Source organism: Eubalaena glacialis, chromosome 13, assembly GCF_028564815.1.
Source record: "Eubalaena glacialis isolate mEubGla1 chromosome 13, mEubGla1.1.hap2.+ XY, whole genome shotgun sequence".
In the NCBI taxonomy this organism is placed as follows: domain Eukaryota; kingdom Metazoa; phylum Chordata; class Mammalia; order Artiodactyla; family Balaenidae; genus Eubalaena; species Eubalaena glacialis.
The window spans coordinates 73,035,649-73,060,892 of NC_083728.1; the positions used below are offsets into that span (position 1 = coordinate 73,035,649).

Genomic DNA, 25,244 nt, shown 5'->3' on the forward strand with positions numbered 1-25,244 from the left:
AAAGTTGGTAATAACAGTGAAATGGCTTAAGCTTAAAATAACAAGCAATTGATCCATTTGTTCATTTTCATAGGTAGTTTTGATTTTTAGAAAAATATACACAATAAATGGAACCTCAGTTCTCTTAAATAGTTTTAAATTAAAAGTATGCAAGTGAGAGGATGAGCGTTATTTCCACAGTCAGGACAGCAACACTGTTTAATAAAGTGGCAGACAGGAATTCCTGCGGCAAGTCACAAACATTTACAGGAATGGTAGGAAGTGAGTAGGAGCGGCCTGAGGCTGGCAGGCTAGCCAGCTCAGACAGCACAGTGCGGGTACGGGTTTCATCTCGCCCCTTTAGTCTGAATTTAAGAAAAGAATGATTTGCCTATCCTAACCACTACAGCTTTGAGTAAAAACATTTGAATGTGGGGAAGAGGCCCTCCAGGGCTCTAACAAGCTAACTGGGCCAACCAGAGCTTGCCCTTTTAGTTTGGTATTCAGTTAGACTAAAATGTATTAGGATTACCTGTCAGTCACAGTTCAACTGGTAGCCCATGTAACAAACTCAAAGGCTTGGAGTATTTGTTAATGCCATGTATTTTGGATTAGACCCCTGCTTTCTCCTGAACATTCTTCTTAATGAATTCACAGTATCCAACAGTGTTTGCAAAAGATATTTTCACTTGGCAGCCATCTGACTTCTACATAGTTTTCAGAAGTTAAGCAAGGAGGCAGTAGGAATTGCCTTAGCTTTGTTTCAGCTCTGCCCTTTCCCCTATATAATATACACTACGTATGTATATATAAATATATATATATATATACACTATATACTACAGTTACTCCAGGCCTACTTCTCCAGGAGCACATATTTTCCCTCCACTGGTTCTGGGGTTTTTCAAGGAATCACAACCTAATTATCACGCCACCCAGAGGCCAGTTTGTCATGGGATTTACTGAGGAGCTTAAATGGAACTCGATTATACAACTGCCACCGGTAGCCACCTTCCTCCCTCGCTGTATGCATTTGCTAAATAAGCAAAGCAATGAGGCAAACGTCAGGAACAGTATCAGGCTTTGGGGTCTACACACACTTGTGTGAGTGGGAGAGAGAGGTGATAGGAAACAGGCCAATTAGTAGTGGAGCTGGCGGTTCACTTAGGAATGAGAAGAGAGAGATCGGTATTTTGTTCTCTGTTCGTCTATTTCCTGTTTAGTTTTCTTGATGCAACTAAAGATCTCCTTAAAAAGCACTTTGTATTCTGGTGGCGTCGAGGTGGTGGGGGAACTGATGGGCTCTGGGGTGACAGAGGCCGGTTCCCAGCCAAGGGTGCCAGGCTCAGGCTGGGCGCTCACTGCAGCCGGGTCCTTGGCCCTGGAGGTCTGCACAGCCTTGTGGGACAGGGAGTCCTCCTCCTGCTGGCACTTCTTCAGAAGCTCCTCGTACTTCACCTTGAGGGCACTGTACTGCGTGTCCACCTCGTGCAGGAGGGAGACGCCCCTCTGCTTCACGGCCTTGGCCCTCCGGATGCAGGTCTCCTCGTGGCCCTTCACAATGTCGCCGCCCGCCAGGCTGCTCAGCACCGTCTCACTGCTGCTGCGCTTGAGAGGCTTTCTGTGTGCTTCGGGCACGGTCAGGAGCATCTCGTCCAGCAGGCTCTGGCTGGGCTCCTTGACAGGGACAAACAGAGAGTCCGGCACCAGCTTCTCAACCCCGTTCACAAAAGGATGCTCCGACTGCAACATCTGCCGCATGCCCGCCACCTCGGCCTCCAGCTCCAGCACGCGGGCTCGGCAGGCGTCCGCGGCCCCCAGCTGCCGCTCCAGCTCGCTGTTCTCCTTCAGCACCAGCCCACACTCCTCCTCCACGGCCGCCCGCTTCTGCCGCTCCAGGCTCAGCTGCGCCTGCAACATTGTCACTGTTTTCTTCAAGTGCTCGTTTTCTTCTTCATCAGGGCTTTGCTGACTTTGTAAGGAAGTGATCTTCTCGGCAAACACATGATCGTACACGAAGTGCCTGGGGAAAATGTCGAAAGAATCTATTACACAGGTCAACTGAGAATGCAAAGAGGGAGACTGATGATTTTTTGCAACTACCTATTTTTGAGGAGCCGTGACGTGACTGATGTTTTGCCTGCTCCGCACCAGAGCAGTGGCTAAAGTGAACACATGTGAGAAAACACACGTTCTGTGACTTTCAAATTTTTTTTGAACATTAAAAATACTACAGAACATCCATTCCCAAAGACCAGCTGTACGACTGATACTGTGAGGAAATCAGAACAGCCAGTGGTGCTCAGTCTTGGCTGCAGATTAGAATTACCTGGGCAGTCTTAAAAACTACTGAAGCCTGGGTCCCGCCCACATAGATTCTGACCTAGCTGGTCTGCCACCTGGACTTGAGTATTTTTTTTTTTTTTAAAAAAAGCTCGTCATGTGATTCATAATATACAGCTAAGACAGAACCACTGCTGCAGTGATTTTTAAACCACAAACACATATCAGAAACACCTGGGCAGCCTTTTTCTCACACCTAGAGATTCTGATTAGGCCTGAGGGCGTCGCTGGTTTGGCAGTGAAAAGCCGCACAGGTGACCTGGTGAACAGTCGACGCTGAGGACCACCAAATGCATGGGCTGGTCTCTCGCCTCTTCAGACTCCTAGGCAACTTGTAACTGTACTTATTTGTGTGATTATTTGCTTATCTGCCTCTTCATGAGACTGAAACCTCCACGAGGGCAGGAACTTTGTCTGTTTTGCTCACCACTCCTGACATCTGGCATTAGCACCTGCCTTACAACAGGTGCTCAAGAAATAGTTCTTAAATAAAGATTCAACCTCAGAACTCTATATTGTAAAGGCATTTCTGCAGGCAAAAAAACCTTCTGTTTGCCTGGATTTTTTTTTTGTTTGTTTGTTTGTTTTTTTTGTTTTTTTTAATTAATTAATTAATTTATTTATTTTTGGCTGTGTTGGGTCTTTGTTTCTGTGCGAGGGCTTTCTCTAGTTGCGGCAAGCGGGGGCCACTCTTCATCGCGGTGCGTTGGCCTTTCACTGTCGCGGCCTCTCTTATTGCGGGGCACAGGCTCCAGACGCGCAGGCTCAGTAGCTGTGGCTCACGGGCCTAGTTGCTCCGCGGCATGTGGGATCTTCCCAGACCAGGGCTCGAACCCGTGTCCCCTGCATTGGCAGGCAGATTCTTAACCACTGCACCACCAGGGAAGCCCTGCCTGGATTTCTGTTTTACTGAATTTTCAATTTTTTTCTTCACTGGAATGTGAAATACAACCCCAAAATCTGTAGTCTATCAGAAGTACTGCACCTTATTTTAAATTAAGATTTAGGGCTTCCCTGGTGGCACAGTGGTTGAGAATCTGCCTGCCAATGCAGGGGACACGGGTTCGAGCCCTGGTCTGGGAAGATCCTACATGCCGCGGAGCAACTGGGCCCGTGAGCCACAACTACTGAGCCTGCGCGTCTGGAGCCCGTGCTCCGCAACAAGAGAGGTCGCGATAGTGAGAGGCCCGCGCACTGCAATGAAGAGTGGCCCCCGCTCGCCGCAACTAGAGAAAGCCCTCGCACAGAAACAAAGACCCAACACAGCTAAAAATAAATAAATAAATTTATAAAAAAAAAAAATTAAGATTTAACACATTAAAAGCACTAAAATAAATACTCACGAGACTTTCAAAAATAAGTGTTCACAGAATTACTAAAACCCAAGAACTCAATCATTTGTATGTTTAAATTAAGTGGTTTTGTTCAAACCACCGGTGGTCTAATAGCCAAGTGGCATTTCCTAAAAGGGTACTTTTAATCTACGGGAATCCAGAATGTGTCAGTGACGCGAGATGCTCTCCTGCTTGCAAATGCCACGGAAAGGCAGGCTCTTACTGGCGGAGGTCATACAGCTCTTTCAGAGACGAGAAGCTGGGTGCCGATTTCTCCCGGTCATGCTTCCCCTGGCTCCTTCTCCCTTGGCCAGATGACTTCAGCTCCTCCACTTGGCTCTGGAGGTGATCAATGTTGGTTTGTAGGCATTCAATTGTTTCAGTCAGACTGCGAGGAACAGACAGAAGCCAATTGCTGCTTGTCATATTAAATTAAGGGCATAAGCAGTGAGGAGAGATTAGCTGCCAGCCACTCAAACTGGGCTTCCATAATTGGAAAAGACTTCTATTTAATCTCTATTCTCCACAGAGAATTAAATTAAACCTTACCCCATATTGACCCAAACCCACTACAGCCATGCTCTATTCTAGTTTATACTAAACGACTTCTCCTAGGGCTTCTTCGATGGATTCTAAGAACTTTACCTCAGAATCTTCTGCTGTGAGGCCTTGCTGTCAGCAACGAGCTTTTGATTTGTTTCTTCCAGTTCCCTTGCGGTGACATCTAATTGCTCATAAACCTTTGCGTGCTGTTCATTCATCTGCCGCAGAAGCTCCACCTGCTTGGTCAGATACTGGAAGAGATGATTGTGACCAGTTTACACGTTAAACAGATAAGATACCTGCAGCATTCCAGCACCAACTGTATCCCACAATTCAATTCAATTCTGACACTTAACTACCTGCAGTTATAAGGACTCAGTCCCACAAAACTGCCCCCAGTTCAGGTGCTGTTGGCAAGTCCCAGGGACCACCCGTACATTCAAACAACCAGCTGTAAATTTGGGGGTTCCCATGACCTCCCCTCAGGTTCAGTAATTCGCTGAAACAACTCACAGAACTCAGGAAAGGGATTTACTTACACTTACTGCTTTATTATAAAGAATACAACTAAGGAACAGCCAAAGGGAAGAGATGCGCAGGGCAGGGATGGGGGTGGAGAGCAGTGCGGGGCTTTCTTGCCCTCTCCAGATGCACCACCCTCCCAGCACATCCACGTGTTCACCAACCCGGAAACCCAGCTTCACTGCACAGACATGATCCATTCAATCACTGGCCACTGGTGAATGAACTCAATCTCCAGTCCCTGACCCCTCTCCAGAGGTTGGGGATTGGGCTGAAAGTTCTAACCCTCTAATCATGTGGTTGGTCCCTCTGGCAACCAGTCTCTATCCTATCATTCAGGAAATTCCAAGGGATTTAGGAGGGCTACACCAGGACATGGGGACAAAGGTCAAATATATGATTTTCATTATACCACAATACCACAGGTTTATTTTATGAAAAGAAGAACTTTAAATCTCAATTAAACTACTTTCCTTAATAAGAACTGAGTACAAGCCATCCTTTATATGCTTAGTTTCCCTAAAGCTCACCAACATCTCGTGTATCATAAGGCTGTTCTACTCTTACAAAGCACAAAACACACATAAAATTAATATCTGACAGGAAAATCTAAGTGAGACACGATAATCCCACAAGAGAAAAAGCATGGAATACATGATCAATGTTTAAACAAAAATATGTTTTATAGACATAAGAGAAGCCTAAAGAGGAGGATTTTAGATGATTTTCGCTTGAAAAAATTTTAATTTTTTTTCCTCTGGGTGAGACATTCTGGACAAAGAACAGGGAAAAAATATTGATTTAACCAGAAAAAGATATTTTAAACTTAGTATTATTCAAAGATATTTTTAATTCTGTGAGAATGTTGTCACCATAATCCTTATTTGTGAGAAACTTGCCAGATTATTTATTTTGGTACTGCTAAGACTGCTTTCTAAATGGCCAAGGATAAAGAGGAATAGTCACAACCTTAATGCCTCAATGTTACGTTTCCTTGTTTCCCCTCCGACTCAACTCCACCTGAAGAGGGCTATATGACTTCCAGTGGGCTCTTTAAATGGCAGTGGTGTGGCAGAGTTGAAAAAAGTATATGAGGCCTTTTTTCAAACTAGTTACATAGCTCAGTAGCAATGTGTTGAGAAAACACCTAATTCTCATACCTTCTCATCGGAAATTCTTGGCCAAAAGTGTTTTGGAAAATTCTTTAAATTTTAGGAAGACGACACACACTTTATAACATCCCAGTGAGGGTTGGGTAGCAACCTGTTATCAAGCATTAATATTCTCATCAAAAGTATGAATAAAGATTATAAACAGCCTCACATGAGTTCAGGTCAGGGTTTGCTGTCAAATGAATTTGTTGCCTACTTAAGAAAAAAATCTTGTTTTTATAGAGCTTTTTGGGTTCAGAATTGAAAATAAATTGTGGATCCGTTAGTACCCACCTTATAGGATTGAAAGTATTAAATGAGATGGAGTGAGCACACAGCATAGCCCCTGTAAAAGCCTGTGTTTATTCTTCACTCCCTCAATCCCCACCAGCTTCTCCTAGAAGTGTGCCTGTAATCCTGCCCTCTGGCTGGCAATGTCCTGGTAGATTCCTGTCACTGGTAGGGAATGTTTTCAATCTCTTTGGAATACTGGAGTAGAAAAAGGTTTAGAACATAGGAATGTATATAATAGCTGCAGAAATTTTGCAAGCTACTTTATGTCAAGTATAAGATCTCAAGTACTCTTTGGGACTGATTCACAACAACCTAAAAAAAGTCTAATGCACAGACCAGACACTTAATTATTAAGTTACCACAGGAGCTGTCCCTGCCTAGTGATTGGAATAGTCGCATCCTCCGTAGGACACATCTGCCCCACAGAGGGCAGGTGGGAGGCCAATTCCCATGCAAGTCTTGGTGGGCACAGGATCAGAGAAGAGAGATGGCCTGATGGGAGGCAGCAGTACAGAAGCTAAGAGCACAGGCTGTGGGGTTGGAATTTGGTTTGAAGTCCTACTTTGCCATTGCTAACTGGGTGACCTCCCGTAAGTAACTTAGTTTTTCTAAGGTGAGACTTCCTCATCACCTACCTCACAAGGTTGCTGTGAGGTTAATATGAGGGAAGGGTTCAGCATGGTATCTCGCAAATGGTAAAATTGCTCGATAAGAGTAGCTATTTCATCCTTATCTACAGTTATGCGTTTTCAAACTTTACATGTGCTAAAATTCAACTGGGGGATTTATTCAAGTATAGGAATCTGGGCCCCTTTCCCCTAAAATTCTGAGTCAATGAGACTGTGGTAGAGCCAGGATTCTGCATTTTTAGTAAAAACCCCAGGTGATGTTAGTACAAGTGGTCCATGGATCACACTTATTAGAGAAATGTTGATCTTGGACATGGAAAATGCTGGAAGCCTCCCCTCCCCCAACCCAATGTCTCTTTCTCTTGGGTCCAGGAGACATAAACATTCACTTGGATCGACAACGATTCTTAAGCTTAATGTATACCATTTCCCTTCTTAGGACTTAATTTAATTGCAGTTATTCACAAAAATTAGGCTATATTTTAACTGTATCACAACAGCATTCTTTATCATGTTATATTTTGACATGTTCCTACAATCATAATTCCCTGAAGGTATTTACTACTTATATAATTGAGTGCTCCTTCCTAAATTCTCAGCCCACCCAAATACTGATTCTCTACAGATGGCTCATCTTATCCACTGCATTTAAAAAACTTGTTAAAATGGATAATTTCAAACATATATAAATGCAGAAAAATGGTTTAATGAACCCTCATCTATCCATCATCCAGTTTCACAATTATCAATACACAATCTCGTTTCATCTCTACTTTTCCACTCCCCTCATCCCCAATCAATTTAAAGCAAATCCAAGACATCTTAATTTAAGTATACATATTTATATACTTCTAAGCGATAAGACCTCATTTTAACCACAATTCCAATCACACTTTTAAAAACCCCAACAATTCCTTAATATGTTTCAGTGTTAACATTTTCCCATCTCTTAAATGGTTTTTCCAGCTTCATATGTAGTCCTTATTTCACCCTCAGGGGGTACCTTTATCTTGAAATTGTGGAGTTGCCTCCCTTTAAGGCAAGCTCCCCCTTCCTTTAGGGCCTTTATTACCCAATCTCCCTTCTCCCAGGGGCCTCGCCTTTCCTGGCTGGCTCCATCTAATCCAGCAGCTCTTGACCTGAGGTCCACGGGTTGAATTGACAGGGTCCACGAACTTGGATGGGAGAAAAGTTACACCTTCATTTTCACTAACTTCTAATTGAAATTTAGCATTTTCTTCAATTATGAATGGAGGCAACAAACCACCAGTAGTATGAGGAGTACTTAGGACTTCATCACTTACAGGAATCACAGATGTTTCCATAGCACATGATAGTGGCTGCAGAAATCTTGATTTATCTCATCACTATTTGAAATGACAGTTTTTAGATTGCTATTAGATCTTGGTATTTAATGAATTAATAAACACTTCTATTAATATATCACAAATTTATTTTTTCAATATTTTGATAGTCATTTCAATATAACCGATTCCCTCTGTAATTTTATGTATTTTATGTATTTTAAGAGGTTCATCTTAGAGTCACGAGATAGCCAAAGGGATCCACAGCACAAAGATGGCCAAAAAACTCAAGATTATCCTTTAGGCCTCCATGCAAACATAAAGGCTTCAGAAGCCTTTCTAGACCAGCCCGTCTAAAGCAACACCACTCCCAAGGCACTCTATTAATTTCCCTCAAAACACTTCACACTTAATAATAAACAACCAAATTGCTTACTTGTTAATGTCACAGTCTTCCTAACCCTCCTTGAAGAAGGGAAGGCTCTTACACATCTAGTCCATTTAGCACAATTCTTGATACACAGTAGGGACTAAACAAATATTGGCTAATGGCCATTTCTAGACCTCTCTTCACAACAGGTCATGCTTGGTACCACAACTCAGACTGCTGGAATGTCGAGAGCCTTCTTTCAAAGAGTTTGAGAATGGCTTTGGCTATAGCCCTTTTGGGAAAAGGCCCTATTAGATACTAATTCTTTCCCCTCTTGCTCCATTTATGGACAATTTCTCTGTGTTTATTCCCATGGCACAGGTATGCCTCAGCAATCTGAAAGAGACATTTTTTACCAGTCTCTCTTACATGGGCCCCAAGATGTGTCCCTTTTTAAAGATATAATATTCAAATTAAGAGTCGTGGCCGACATAAAGGAAATAAGTCAATATGTAAATAAGTACAAAGAGGCTGTTTAGAAAACTGCAGTAGGTCCCCCTCATTTGATATATAAAAACCTGTAGGGGGAAAAAAACACAGTGAAACCATTTAGGAAGAACTTGTGATATTTTGGTCTTAGAGGACTTGGCTTTAAGGACAATCTAAAGAATGGCAGGAAGCTTGTTTTCACGTGGTAGGAGTTTAATCTTATTATGATTAAATCAAAACTAATCAGAAAAGCCCTTCACTTCTCCACGAACCTGTGATAGGTTACCTAACAAAGGAATCTGACTAAATTGGTCAGCAACTTAAAAGAAAAATTTTTAGCTCTCTCAGCAAGTACTGATGTGAGGCCAGAGAATCAGAATCCACGTAGTCAGACACTGCTTTAAGGCTTGGCCTCTAAAACTTCAAATTAGTATTTAATCAAATTTTTTCTGATTCTACAAGGAAATGGGTTAGCTTATTTTCTACCCTTCATTTAAAGGTATGGCTATGCTTCTCATGTTCTGGTTTTCTCAATTCAGAATCTTTGATCATAGCCTCAAATGAACCTGTCTGGATTGCCAAGATCCTAAAATTCAAGTGCCAAAAAGAGATCGAGTACAAAAGTATTTGTCATATTAAACAGGGGTGGGTGATGAGGGGATATTTAAGCTAAACAGTGGAGGGAGGGGAACATGGGGGTAGCAAAAACACAGGCAAAAATGTCAACTTATAGGCAAGAGTGTCAAAGTTTAAGTTCCGTGGGTTATCTCCCACTTGTCTTAGAATTTGTACAGAATGTCACCTCAACTAGGAGTAAAAGGTTCAGGTTATGTGAAAAAGCTATAAATAGGCCACCTTTACAATTCAGGCAAACTTTTGAAAAAGGCCAGCAGGATTATATTAACACCTGTCTGCAACTGTAGAACCCTGACCTGGAATGCTGGAAAAGACAGACACAACCAAACTAAAAACTCATAAGGAATGGAATGGAAATTCAGCTTTTATGCAGTGTTGGGATTATCCTTATATTAAGGATTACAGCCCAAATCCTCTGAATTTAGTATCGAAATGACCTTCCATAATACTGAAGAAATATTTCCCATTACCTTTGAAAAACTTCTTTCCTGATTAAAATATTATATTTCCCCTGAAGGAAATTTAGGAAAAAATTAAAAAGTATGAATATGAAAATAAAAACCACCTATAATCTCACTATTAAAAGCTTGGCTTGTTCTTAAGATCTATTTTCCAATAATTGAAAAGGATTTATTTTTTTCAGAATTAAGATTTTCATTACTAAAATTCTTAAAACACAGATAAATAAACTGTGCAACCATTTATACTGTCCAAAATATATACACACACATAATCTCATCACCTCAGAACAACTCTGTACCAATGTCATGCAAGCATTCTTATCACAATTACACAGCGGAGCAAAGAGGATCTGAGAGGTAATTCACAGGCCTAAAGTCCAGCTATTTGCTATAGAATTAAGGGCTTAAGTCTGAACATTCTAACACTGAGGCCAGAGCTCCTTCCACCTCCTTTCAAAATCTCCGGAGGTGGAAACCCACAGTTTAGGAATTATTGGAAGTGCTTCGTAAACTGCTTACCTGTCCTCTGTTAAGATACTGATTTGAACAAGTATTCAGTGATTACCTACTATGTTCCAAAGACCATGAATAAACACAACAACAGCCTTCAATGTTGCAACGGAAAATGGGGAGGTGGCAGGGGGAGAGAAAGAGAATAAAACAAATCAAGACATAAGTGTAATATATAGTAGAATATCGATAAATGTCATAGGGGAAGCACAAAATGCTTTAAAATTTCCAAGGAAGACATGAGCTTTTGAAAGAAGGGACACCTCTAAGGCCAGACTTCTTTGACTCCTGTGGGGATAATGCAGGTTTCCAAGCAGAGAAGCAACAGAAACACAAGGCTGTGGGCTGCTCACACAATTGTAGAAAACGTTACGAGAATCCGATTGTGTCTGATGTGTCAGATCTCATTACTCCCCAAAGCTTCTCTCCACCCCCTCATTCAGGAGAGAAAAACTTGCTCTGGAATCTTGAAAAATTAGATGCTGAGTAAAAGTCACACAGGCTATAGGCATCTCTGAAGCCAATCATTACTTTCAACGTTTATTTAATCATTTTTTTTTACATTAAAAACAATGCCTAACAAAATACTAATTTTTATGAGGACTGTTTGAAACCCGTTAACAGTCTTTGAAAGCATACTTGTAGTTCTACTGAGAAAATATCCTTTCACAGTTTCCTAGTTGTCTATTTCCATAATGAGTCACAGTTTGGGGGATTTTTTTTTTTTTAACATCTTTATTGGAGTGTAATTGCTTTACAACTGTGTGTTAGTTTCTGCTGTATAACAAAGTAAATCAGCTATACGTATACATATATCCCCATATCCCCTCCCTCCCACCCTCCCTATCCCACCCCTCTAGGTGGTCACAAGGCACCGAGCTGATCTCCCTGTGCTATGCGGCTGCTTCCCACTTACTATCTATTTTACATTTGGTAGTATATATATGTCCATGCCACTCTCTCACTTCGTCCCAGCTTACCCTCCCCCCTCCCCGTGTCCTCAAGTCCATTCTCTACATCTACGTCTTTATTCCTGTCCTGCCCCTAGGTCCATAAGAACCATTTTTTTTAAGATTCCATATACATACGTTAGCATACGGTATTTGTTTCTCTGTTTCTGACTTCACTCTGTGTGACCGACTCTAGGTCCATCCACCTCACTACAAATAACTCAATTTCGTTTCTTTTTATGGCTGAGTAATATTCCATTGTATATATGTGCCACATTTTCTGTATCCATCCATCTGTTGATGGACACTTAGGTTGCTTCCATGTCCTGGCTATTGTAAATAGTGCTGCAATGAACATGGCGATTCATGACTCTTTGAATTATGGTTTTCTCAGGGTATATGCCCAGTAGTGGGATTATGCTGGGTCGTATGGTAGTTCTATTTTTAGTTTTTTAAGGAACCTCCATCCTGTTCTCCATAGTGGCTGTATCAATTTACATTCTCACCAACAGTTCAGGAGGTTCCCTTTTCTCCACGCCCTCTCCAGCATTTACTGTTTGTAGATTTTTTGATGATGGCCATTCTGACCAGTGTGAGGTGATACCTCATTGTACTTTTGATTTGCATTTCTCTAATGATTAGTGATGTTGAGCATCCTTTCATGTGTCTGTTGGCAATCCGTATATCTTCTTTGGAGAAATGTCTATTTAGGTCTTCTGCCCTTTTTTGGATTGGATTGTTTTTTTGATATTGAGCTGCATGAGCTGCTTGTATATTTTGGAGATTAATCCTTTGTCAGTTGCTTCGTTTGCAAATATTTTCTCCCATTCCGAGGGTTGTCTTTTTGTCTTGTTTATGGTTTCCTGTGCTGTGCAAAAGCTTTTAAGTTTCATTAGTTCCCATTTGTTTATTTTTGTTTTTATTTCCATTTCTCTAGGAGCTGGGTCAATAAGGATCTTGCTGTGATTTATGTCACAGAGTGTTCTGCCTAGGTCTTCCTCTAAGTGTTTTATAGTGTCTGGCCTTACATTTAGGTCTTTAATCCATTTTGAGTTTATTTTTGTGTATGGTGTTAGGGAGTGTTCTAATTTCATTCTTTTACATGTAGCTGTCCAGTTTTCCCAGCACCACTTATTCAAGAGGCTGTCTTTTCTCCATTGTATATTCTTGCCTCCTTTATCAAAGATAAGGTGACCATATGTGCATGGGTTTATCTCTGGGCTTTCTATACTGTTCCACTGATCGATATTTCTGTTTTTGTTCCAGTACCATACTGTCTTGATTACTGTAGCTTTGTAGTATAGTCTGAAGTCAGGGAGCCTGATTCCTCCAGCTCCGTTTTTCTTCCTCAAGATTGCTTTGGCTATTCGGGGTCTTTTGTGTTTCCATACAAATTGTGAAATTTTTTGTTCTAGTTCTGTGAAAAATGCCATTGGTAGTTTGATAGGGATCGCATTGAATCTGTAGATTGCTTTGGGTAGTATAGTCATTTTCACAATATTGATTCTTCCAATCCAAGGACATGGTATATCTCTCCATCTTTAATTTTTTTCATCAGTGTCTTATAGTTTTCTGCATACAGGTCTTTTACCTCCTTAGGTAGGTTTATTCCTAGGTATTTTATTCTTTTTGTTGCAGTGGTAAATGGGAGTGTTTCCTTAATTTCTCTTTCAGATTTCTCATCATTAGTGTATAGGAATGCAAGAGATTTCTGTGCATTAATTTTGCATAGTTTTGGGGATTTTATCCTAGCGTTTTCACCAGTTCTGCACATTCTTCATCTACTCTGAGTAGCTTGTTCCAGGACCATTTTCTGGCTGATTTAAAATTTCTCTGGGTTGGTAGGATAAGAGCTTACTTTTTGGTTTTCAACTATATTTTGCTAAATTTAAAAAATGATCATGTATTACTTTTCGAATCAGGAAAACTCCCAATAAACATTCTAAACAGTCAGTTTAAAACTTGTACAAGTGATTCCATTTGTGTAAAGTTCAAAGACAGGCTAAACTAATCTAGGGTGTTAGAGTGCTGTTTAGGGGGGGTGGTGACTGGAAGAGCTGATAATGTTCTCATTTCTTATCTGGGTATTGGCTGCATGGGTATGTTTATGAAAATTCTCTGAACTATATACTTAGCATTTGTGCCGTTTTCTGTATGTATATTTCCAAAAAAAAAAAAAAAAGTTTACTTTAAAGAGAAAAAAAAGACATAAGGTTTGAATTAAGGAAAGAGTCCTTATAAAGTTTAGGGGGCTGCGAAAGGATATAATGATAAGAGGCACTATACCTATTGCAAGGGTCATCTTTTAGTACAGAATTAGGTTCTTCAGCTGCCTGGTTACTTTTACAAGAGCGTCAGGCTTTCCTTGTTGTAGACTACTAGAGGGAGACCTTGGAAGTCTGTTGTGATCTGCAAGTCTGCCTGGGCCCAGGTGTGAACCAAACAGGCAGTAAGGCTGGTCTGTGGGAGGCCTCTGGCTGGTAAGCGGGCTTAGCCAGAACTGCCATTTCATCTCCCTGTTTCATCCCATTCCTATTGACTTTCAGGAAGTGATTTATAAAAAGAAAGAAAGAAGAAAGCCAACCGTAATGGCAGAGAAGAAATCTAAGACAGTGTTGTTCATAGTCAAAAAATAGCTTTGGATAAAGAGTGAAATGTTGAAGGCTACAATGTTTGGATCTATGAACCAGTGCACCATGTGCTCTATTACAGAAACAAGAGATCCATGGAAATGTTTCTGGAAGTAATCCAGGCTAAATTTATTTAATTAGCTTTACACATATATTTAATTGTATATTTATTTAATCATTAAGGTCTGACCTGGATACTTCATTTCTATTATGCTTTTCAACATCTTATAAGAATTGGGGGTTGGGGAGAGGTGACTGCAGGGGCCAAGGAACCACATCCGTGTAAAAACTTGATTACAAACATTTTTTAAGGAAAAAAAAATCTTACTGAAGGCTTTAGATAGTGGAGTGTTATTTGTAGATTTGGAGACTCTTCAAAGATCTTTGGATTTTTTTCAGAATGTCAATGATCTGTTTCAACTGTTTAATCATCTTCAATACCACAGAAAAGAAAATAAAGGTAGAAAGACAGGTAACTTAGATCATAAAGTAACTGTGTTTGTCATCTCCTATAGTAACAAATAGGCATCATTCTCTAATTATACAAATATTTGGACTTTTTTCATCTATATTTGGAAAATGTGCTAAAATAAGCATTATAGTATTCAGTTATAGTGATTTATAGGTGCTTTCACGGAAAACATCAATATAATGTATTAAGACTATGTTTCTACCCAAATACAAATAAATGTACCTCACGGTATACGGTAATCTCCATTTATATGCCCTAGGACCACTCCATGAAATTTTCCAATGAGTTGAAAAACGACATCTATGAAGCAAAACAGGAATGAGTTCCTTGATCATGTATGACATTTGGCTAGTTTAATAGTTTTAAAATGCCTGGTTTTCCTGCATTTTTAGGTTTCTGCCCAATTCTATTCAGTTTTGGGTATGGCACGTTCTATGCTCTTCTGATATAGAATATACCAAAAATGATAGCTGGTGACTTCAATATCATTACAAGATACACCTTCCGAGAATTATAAAGGTCTATTTCAGTCACATCATTGGCTAAATTCATAAATCCTGATGAAGGGGGGAGGGGAATCTACCGTATGCATCTTAATTATGGCTACTATGTAAAATTAAGGATACTGAAATAATAAATTTGTCTTAATTTTGATGATAGGCTTATTTGTATTCAAAAACTGAAATCTGTGTAATTTTGATTGAAGTCAAGGACAATGTTATTCCACGTCTTTGCATTTCTAGCACCTGGTTCAATATATAATCAAAACTCAGTAAGTTCTGATCATGATGAATGGCTTCTGTGTTCTAAGGTCTTTTATATTTTTCTGCACATAGACATAAGAGTCCTGGTTCTACTGTACAAATTTTTTTTTCTTTTTTTTTTTTAAATTTATTTATTTATTTTTGGCTGCATTGGGTGTTCGTTGCTGTGTGCAGGCTTTCGCTAGTTGTGGCGAGCAGGGGCCACTCTTCATTGCAGTGCGTGGGCTTCTCATTGTGGTGGCTTCTCTTGTTGTGGAGACCAGGCTCTGGGGCCTGCGGGCTTCAGTAGTTGTGGCACGCGGGCTCAGTAGCTGTGGCTCGCAGGTTCAGTAGCTGTGGCGCACAGGTTTAGTTGCTCCGCGGCATGTGGGATCTTCCCAGACCAGGGCTCGAACTTGTGTCCCCTGCATTGGCAGGCAGATTCTTAACCACTGTGCCACCAGGGAAGCCCCTACTGTACCAATTTCAGGAGAAGGAGTTGTAGTTTAAGTGCAATGCTTTTTGGGGGTGGGAGGGTAGTTTGGGGCATGAAGTGTTCTAATAGGACAATTGTTTGGTTAATATCCATAACTAGCATCTTTACAGTCACCTGGCCTACACATAACTGGGCTACTTTAATGGGACTATTTACAAGACAGCACCTCCATTTTAAAGCCTTAATCTAGCATCTTTCATATTACGAAATGAGGTAGTACAATTTTAAAATTTTTCATCAAATTTAGGATGGTGTTTGGTTAGGGGGAGGGGATGCAGCCAAGGAGGGGTTATAGAGAGAGTCTCAACAATGTGGATGGTTTTCTTTCTTAATCTGCTTGGTGGGCACACGGGTGTTCACTGCATTATTCTCTTGTACCTCTTCGCAGATCTCAAATACTGCATAATTCATTTTAAAAAGAAAAAGGTGAAAAACTAAGTATAACATTCACAGCTTTATTTTGCTTCACATACTTGTAAATACTGGACCATTTACTTCTAGTACACTTCACCAAGGGTGAAGAGAGAAATTTCTTTCATCATAGCAGACTTACATGTTGGGAAAGCTTAAAGAAAGTAAAAGTCAACCTCCACACACTTCCCAATGGTTCTTTATTCTAAAAAAAGTGTATATTAGAAATTAAACCCTGCTTTTAATTCCAAGTGTTATTTTAGTTTAATACGATTGGCGACAGAGCAGCGACAGACCACACCTCAAAGGTAACTCTCCCACTGAGTAAATTACCTCAATTTCCTGTAACTGCTCCTGATTGGTTGTGTACATCTGCTGAAGAGAATCCTCCAGCTCTGTGTTCCGATCCAGTAATGTCTTCCCAAGCTCAGCAGCAAGTTGGAGATCTAGCACAACAAGTAAATCTTAGAACAGTGCAAATGATCTCACTTTAACATTTTATATAACCCAGTCCTTTATTTTAAGAATGAAACAAGACCCAACGCAACATATAAAGTTTAAGTCAGATCCCAGTGGAAGGTGGAATGGCACAGAAGGAAACCTGGATTCTACTTAAAATTCAGTCGTATTAGGGCCTTTTACCAGGTAATGTACTCTTGATGTACCCTTACTTGTAAGACGTGAAGAATAGTGATATTCATTTCTTTAGGAATGATCATTCAGCATAGTGACATCTAAGATCATAATTATTTGCTAATGGACTGGACTTAATCATATCCTGATTGTCTACTTTTCTGGATGGACTGTTAAGCCAAAGTACAGGCAAACCTTTCAGTAGTCTCTAAAGTTCCCAGGAATCTGGCTGCTGTGAATGCAACTGTCAAAGCAAAGTGTGTTGTTACAGATCCTGGCCTCCTAAGTGGACTAAAGATTAAGTCACAAAAAGGAAAACTATTGATACATCAGTGATAAGAACATTGCCGCAGGTCTCTCTCATTTTTATCTGTTTCTCTTCATGTCCTTCTCCAAGATGAGCAAACCAGATAAGCAAAGCAGCAGTACAGTTTGTGTGGTAACTCAGTCATAGCTCATACTTTCATTTAGCAAAGAACCATATTTCTATTTTAAACCTCATTTTTCAAAGCTCTCTCTTCTTAGGCATATATGCACGTAAGACAGGATTTGTTTGTTATAAATCCCAGAAATAAAAATTTAGTGATACAAAAAAGGACAATAGTTCTAACACAGGTGACTGAAACACTTATCTGCATAGTAAATTTCTTTGAGAGGTCCTTTGATATAGTGGGAAATGCACTGAACTGAGTAGGAAGGTCTGGGGTCCAGTTCTGATTGCCATTTACCAGGTTAACACTTTCAATATAGTCCCTACATTTAGTATTTTGTGTAGAGAGATGACTGTCCTGTCAATATGATTCTGAAAATCAAATGAGATAATACATAAGGAAGTACTTTACAAACTAAGCTGCAATACACAGGCAAAGTTATTATTAGTATTCATTGATTCACAAATGAATGATTTTGTTGCTAGGCACCATGCTAAGATTTGGCTAGAATGGTGAATAAATGGATGAATTTCCTGCTTTCCTGACACTCCCAGATTAATGGGGGAAGGCAGACAGCAAGTAAGTAAATAAACTTGCAAACTGTGATAAACACTGTTCATCCATACATGTATGCATAATTCAATAATAGCAGACACTGTTCTGGGGATATAGGAATAAACTTATCTAAAAAATTCCCTGCCTTCATGGAGCTTATACTCTATTGGGAGAAACAGCATGAAAAAAATATATACTAGATAGCAAAAAGTGCTAAAGAAAAAACAAAAAAGGAAGGAAGGGGGCAGGAAGAGTATGGATGTGGGAGGTTGAAATTTAAGAACAGGCGACAAGGGCTTCCCTGGTGGCGCAGTGGTTAAGAATCCGCCTGCCAGTGCAGGGGACACGGGTTCGAGCCCTGGTCCGGGAAGATCCCACATGCTGCGGAGCAACTAAGCCCGTGCGCCACAACTACTGAAGCCCGTGCGCCTAGAGCCCATGCTCCTCAACAAGAGAAGCCACTGCAATGAGAAGCCCGCGCACCGCAACGAAGAGCAGCCCCCGCTCACCACAACTAGAGAAAGCCCGCATGCAGCAGTGAAGACCCAACGCAGCCAAAAATAAATTTATAAAAAAAAAAAAGAACAGGCGACAAGGGTGACATAAGACTCAAGATGTGAAGGAACTGAATACGTGACCCACGTAGATCTACTTAGGGGACCGGCATTCCAGGCAGAGGCAAACCTGGCAAACATGACTGGGGCTAATAAGGAGGCCAATGAGGCTTGAGGGGTAGGGGTGTGTGTGTGTGTGTGTGTGTGTGTGTGTGTGTGTGTCAGTAGGAGACAAAGAGAGGGAGGGTGACAGGGATATTGCAATCATGTGGGTGAGAGAAGGTGGTGGCTTAGACTACAGTGGCAGAGATGGAGATGAATAGAGGTGTAGGATTCTGGATATGTTTTGAATGTAGAGCTAAAAGGATTTGTTAATCAATTGCATGTGGTATGCGAGAGAGAAAAAGGAAAAAACCTCTGGGTGTGGTGATAATGTACAAAGGATCTACTTCAGAAAGGGAGGTCACAAGGAAAGTCTTTCTTAGGAGATGTTTTAGCTAAAGCTTGAAGGAGGAGGATCTCACCATGTAAACGCCAGGCAGAGGCCCTAAGACGGGAAAGAACTTGGCACACTGCACAGCCCAACATAAAGCCAGTGTGACGGAAGCACACTGCGGGAGAGTGGTATGGGAGTTGGAGGAGTACGCAGGGATCAGATCACACAAAATTTTATTGGCCATGGGAAAGAAAGTTTAGATTTTATTCTAAGTATGATGGAAAGTCATTTCACTTAGTGTCGAAAAATATTATTACTCATTATGAAAACAGTGAACCTTGCCACATATGATTTTAAAACAATTTTTAGAGGTTGACAAATAAGGTTTAACATTTATTCATTACACCAATATTAAAACGTAACCTAGAATAAGTGGTAAAAGAAAAGCAACAACTTTTGTTACCTGGTACTGTCCGTCTGAGTGCATAATTAGCATTGTGCTTGGTTAGTTTTCCCTCCTTAGGAAAAAACAAAGCAGCAAAACCCGCCAAACACCACTATTTTAAAACATTTTACACCCATTTAAAATAAAACCTTATACTTTTGTTAGATACGTGTTAAAATACATTCTCTTGTGATTTAAATATTAACAATGTCTATTAATGTACTTAAGACTTCAGATACCAAGTCTATGAAATAACATCTTGTATTCACAAGACATAAAACCCTTTACAAACCATTCAAAGCATTTAAGAGACATTAATTTTTTATATCTTTTCAAGGTAGTTAGCCGAGATTTTCAAACGAGAAGCACAAAGATGCTAGGCAACCTGACCAAATCCACATGGTGAGTCACAAGCAAAAGATAAACCACTGTCAATTCTAACTTTCATCACAATTCTCTATTATCCATATCCACACAATTTTAAGTCTATTGACAGAGATGTCCATATACTTCTTTGTTTAAGGTAGAGAGTACAAATCTTCCTAGTTGAGGTACTTAATCTTTTCACTTGTTTTCCTGGATGGCAATGAGAAACTAGAGTTGAGCTCTTTGGCTTTTACTGCCTGCGCTGCCAGTGAAAGCATATACAACCCCAGGCAAGTTAATATCTTGTTTTCATTAAGTGAAAAAGGAACTAAGTACAGCTGAGACGTTCCAGAAATAATTATTTTGTACTCAGAGGGTATGCAATGTGTATACATAGCCCCACATAGGAACCACCACGCTGAACTATTAAGGACAAAGCATATAAACATTACCTAGACATTACTTAAGTCTCTCCTGGCCTGCTGTAAAGGAGTGAGTAATTCCTCACTGGGAAGGACCCGAGACTCACCAAAGATATTCTTATCTAGCAATCAAAACCTGAGCCAAAACCGCTTCCAGAATAAAGACTAACTTGAGACCACTTCAGCTATTTTCCTCAGTTAGGAAACTACCTATGCTACTTAATACCAGCCAGGAGCAGCTTTCCTTTTCCTGCTGCTGCAGAAAGAGATGCCAAGTATAGCACTCTTCCAGTAAATAGCAAACAGAGAAGAATTTGAGACTTGTCCTTATCGCAATCCTTATTTCTAGTTAAACAAAGCCCCAGCCTGGCTCAGTAACCTGAAGTCTCAGTCTCCTAAATATTTCATAGGATGTTTAGGACAGAATTCTGGCAAAACAAGTCTCAACTACAAAAAAGTGTCTGTGAAGTCACACTGTATAACAGGATATTACTTCATGTGTTAGTTTAAAGACAAGAGTCTTTTTTGGTCTTAAGAAAAAAAAAAAGTTTATTTCCTGTTGTGTAGCATCTGGCTTCCATAACCAAAAGGAGCCAAAAGCTGGCAGTGAGCCCAAGAAGGTTTTCTAACAAATTAGTGGGGGGAATGGGAGAATAAATGTCCTTTATTTTTAATTAACACATAAAAGAAAAGGAAACAATATAGTTTTGAAGCCTTATGCACCTGTTTATCTCACCTTACAAAAAGGATTTTCATTAAGAGGTTGCCTTTTCTAAATCCTACTGAACTGGCATAGGCAGCCACTAAAAATACCACAGATTAACTGCAGGCTTGAGAACTGCAACTTTTCAATACCTTCATGTTTAATATTCTTCCACTAATCAGTCTTTGCAAGTGATAATAATCTATTTTAACAGTGTAAACTGTTAGCTTTAAACAGATATTCTACTCAGCCCTATGCTCTAGGCAAAAAATTAGCTCTAGCAGTCAAGTGATTTTTTAAAAAAGACCTTCCTTCCAGAATTCTGAAATCTTTAAATCCCACTGCTATTACATTTTTCTTATTTTACTTCAGTTTTTAAAAAAATACGAGGACGACATAGTCCCATGTTAGCTGTAGTCTCTAGCAGTAATTCAACAACATTAAGGCTGAAAGCTTTTCCTATTGCTAAACCAAATGCGTCATTTGGTGATGCTTCCGTGCAACCCCTGTTGCCAACGTTACTATAATTGGGAAAGCAAAAAACCTGAATATAAACATCAAGAAAAATGATGGTGTCAGTTTTAAGGACCAGTGATTCAGCAAATTAGTTGCTCACATGGAAAATGTGCTCCTCTTAAAAAGAAGTAGAAATCTTAGGATTCCTTTAAACTAAGATTTCATTTGCTGAACCATATAGTAGAAACCCGAATCCTTACTCTAAGCTTGCACAGCTCACCAAATGACAATTATAATAGCAGCTGGTCTAAAATAAAACCCAGTCTCTTAAGTCTTTTCACCTTGTTCTCAGGGGCACATTTCAGAGCTAGCACCATCATTACCTGCACAGGAGGCTCCTGCTGTCCCAGAAAGGATCTCACCCCCAGAGACCACTGTCAGTGTCCTCACTGTGCCAACTCAGCCCTCTGACAAAAGACAGTCTCTTCATCAAAGTGTTTTATAAAAGCAAAGGGTTTTCTCCTTCTGCCTGCACACAGCTTTACGTGTTTCTAACAAGGTATGAATGGTAGTCCAGAGCCTTCCGAGGTTAGAAACTTTCAGCAATTTTAATTTTTAAAAAGAATGCCCCAAGCAAACTTTGGTACAGAGATTCAGTCTACTTAAATAATGCTTCTATTGCTAAAGGAAAAAAATCTGTAGTTCTATGACTTTGAGAACAGGATCTTAGTTGTTTTAGCAGCTCTCTCCAAACAAGGCTCTCTCAGTAAAATAAATAGTGAGGATGTTAAAAAATGAACAGACATATGTCTGCACTTGATAAAATCCCACTAGATCTGCTTATCAATCTAAGAGGACAGACCTGCTCCCAAACGTTATTCAGCAGCAAAATTATCTAGTGAGGGCTCTCCCTGTGCCAGGCACTACATGTAGTAGGCACACACCAGGAGGTGGCGTCTCCTCCAGTCAACAGGTTCCTGGACCATCAATGAGTAGGATCCCGCCTATCCTATCTTGCGGACAGGCACTGTGGCCCCAGTGCCTGGATGAACAGCTGGCACAGAATAAATAAAATTTTTGAGAAATTAACAAATTTAAAAAATCCTTTAGAAGTTTAGGAGTTCTTTAACATATAATTTAATGAAACTGGGACAAAGATACCCTTCTATTCACACTATAGCCTTCATTCTTTTACAGGCCATATTCACAGTTATGATTGTTGGAATTTCACATCTATTCCTACACTACACACTTAAACTAAGTTATGACACACAGGGTTATGTCAAAGTCCATCGTGATAACAGATGTAAAAGTCTTTTGAAAAGCACAGAACAAATTCCAAATGCAAATTGGCATTAAGGAGGTTTGGACCTGTGCTCTTTAAGGTTTCATTAAACTTGAACACCTGATGACTTCATTTCGATCAGAGGTTAAAGAGTTCCACATCTAACCCCAATACGTTACATTTGCTCCTCAGTAGATTGAAATATTACAACCAGTTGTTCCTAACAACCTCCCGCAGGGGGAAAGTGCAGTGTGGACTAAGGCACCTGACGGAAGAGAGCCATGAAAACAATAATCCTGTGTGAGTGCCTCAGTTCAGTTCAACAAATGTTAAAATCGAGCTTCTATTACGTGCTAAGTATTGTGCTAGATTAAAAAAAAAAAAAAAAAAGAGCCTATACAGATCTACACTTTCTAAATACAGTAAAGAAAACCATTTAGCTTTGATTATAGGACAAACTGCTTAATTTATTATAGGGAAATGTTGCAAGTGCACAATGGCTGCCTCATAAATCCTGGAGAAAGTTTCAAACCAGGCCATCAATCCTTAGGGGGAATTCTGAAAACAGGTTAAGATGTAAGACAAATTTGCCTTGTGGATGCTGTGAACATGATGGCAGATACTGCACTGCAGCCACTGAATAGCTTAGACTATATAAGCGTAATGGTGAACTACTTTGGTTTAAGTGACAGGCCACGACATATTGATTTAAGAAATCACCTTCCAGGGCTTCCCTGGTGGCGCAGTGGTTGAGAATCTGCCTGCCAATGCAGGGGACACGGGTTCGAGCCCTGGTCTGGTAAGATCCCACATGCCGCGGAGCAACTAGGCCCGTGAGCCACAACTACTGAGCCTGCGCATCTGGAGCCTGTGCTCCGCAACAAGAGAGGCCGCGACAGTGAGAGGCCCGCACACCGCAATGAAGAGTGGCCCCCGCTTCCCGCAACTAGAGGAAGCCCTCGCACAGAAACGAAGACCCAACACAGCCAAAAAAAAAATTAAATAAATAAATAATAATTAAAGGTGTTAATAATTAAAAAAAAAAACACCTTCCCCCCAGAAGAATTCCTTATGTTTCTTTTCTAAGTACGAGTCATTCAAGCCTACATTCTTTCTTCCCCCCAAATTCAGTGGTTAGCAGGAACAAACACCATGGCCATTTACTATTCAACTAAATGAGATGTTAATTTTTTGTGCAAGTTAGAGCGAAAAAGTTGATTTACACAGAACAGCTGAAACAAGATGCCTGAAAAAAATTCCTGAGGATTATTCAGGATTCAGTATAGTGGTTGAGAAAGTTTGCTCTGGAGTTTGGAGAGGAATCCTAGCTCCCCCAATAACAGTATCTACTTCTACCTCTGAAACTTTGTTGGATTAAACGAGCACCTGTGTGAAGGGCGCGTCAGTGTCTGGCACACAAACGCTGTTTCCCAACTGCAAGTTCCTGCTATTAATAGGCAAAAAGCTGGGTGGCACTGGCTCCAAAACTGAGGGCCGCTCTAAAGTTTTCTCTGGAGACAAGAAATCCAAGACAGGCCAAGACAGGAATGCCTGTTTTTAACTAAAAAGCTAGGGTGCAAAGTGAAGGAAGTGGCAGAGGTAGAAGTGCCCTCAAGTCATCTCACTTGGCATCCGGTAAACTACTCTGCATAAGCAGTTTTTTTTCGCCCCCAACAGTCTAACACCAACTGAAAAAGCTGTAAACCAGGTGGTGAAGAAGAGACAGGGTTTGGGCAGTGACTATGATGACTCCTCATTCTGAGTGTGTGGGTTCAAAAACACTGCTGTACAGCAGAAACTAACACAACATTGTAAATCAACTGTACTCCAATAAAAATTAGTTAAAAAAAATACTTGCTCCCACACGTAACTTGAGGGAAGTCATTTGGCCGCTTTAGCCTCCGCTTTCCCCATCTGGAAAATGGGGATAACACGAATTACTCCCTCACGGAGTTATTGTGTCTATCAAATGTGTGCAAAGGGCTCGGCACGGTTCCTGCCACACAGCACTGCCACCCGGGGACTTAACACCTGCAGCAGCTCACATTCGCTGGGAGCCCCGGCTGTGGTTCCCCCCGGAGGCGGAGGGGAAGCGGGGCACGAGCCCGGTAAGGGGCCACCCCTCTCTGCTCCGAGGAACGCCGTGGGGATTAAATCAATTAATCCGGGGAGAGCGCTTCAAACGGTGCCTGGCGCCCGGTTAGCACTGCACACGCAGTAGTGGTGGTGATGATGCTAATGATGCTGACGCTGATTACCGCGCAGAAGCCTGGGCCCCGCAAAGCGGAGTCCTCCCGGGTGGGACGGGCAGGCGCGACAGTCCCAACGCCAGGTGAGCGCCAGACCTACCCCGCCCCTGGCATCGGTGGGCCCCGAGCAAAAGCAACTTTTTAAGAGTTTCGCGGCCGGGAGGAGTAGCCTCGAGCCGGCAGCCGCCCCGACCAGGCCCCGCCTGGCGATTGCGCCCTCACCTTGCTGGAGGTCCTGGTGGTCGTACCACGGCTCGTCCTCTTTCATCTCAAACTCCTCCACCAGGTTTTCCGCCAGCATCTCGGCCGGCTCTTCCAGGGGCAGCGGCCCCCGCCGCCGCCGGCCCGCCTCAGCCGCTGCCCCGGGCTCTCCGCCGGCCCCTCCGCACTCAGCCAGAGCCGCCCTCTGGCGGGACCCGCCGCCGCCGCCCGCGCCGCCCGA

The 25,244-nt window shown here is 41.2% G+C and overlaps 1 protein-coding gene across 2 annotated transcripts; it reads right to left on the bottom strand.

Moving 5' to 3' along the window:
• CDR2 (cerebellar degeneration related protein 2) lies at positions 1-25,244 on the bottom strand. 2 transcript variants are annotated; one of them, XM_061208582.1, is made up of 5 exons: positions 25,025-25,244; positions 16,601-16,713; positions 4,302-4,450; positions 3,880-4,044; positions 3-2,002 (listed from the first exon to the last, which is right to left on the bottom strand). In XM_061208582.1, the coding sequence occupies exons 1-5, from the start codon at positions 25,101-25,103 to the stop codon at positions 1,144-1,146; spliced, it is 1,365 nt and encodes a 454-aa protein (XP_061064565.1). In that variant the 5' UTR covers positions 25,104-25,244; the 3' UTR covers positions 3-1,143. The 2 variants fall into 2 exon arrangements, with proteins under 2 accessions (XP_061064564.1, XP_061064565.1); XM_061208581.1 differs by lacking the exon at positions 16,601-16,713 and having other exon boundaries at positions 1-2,002; positions 25,025-25,085.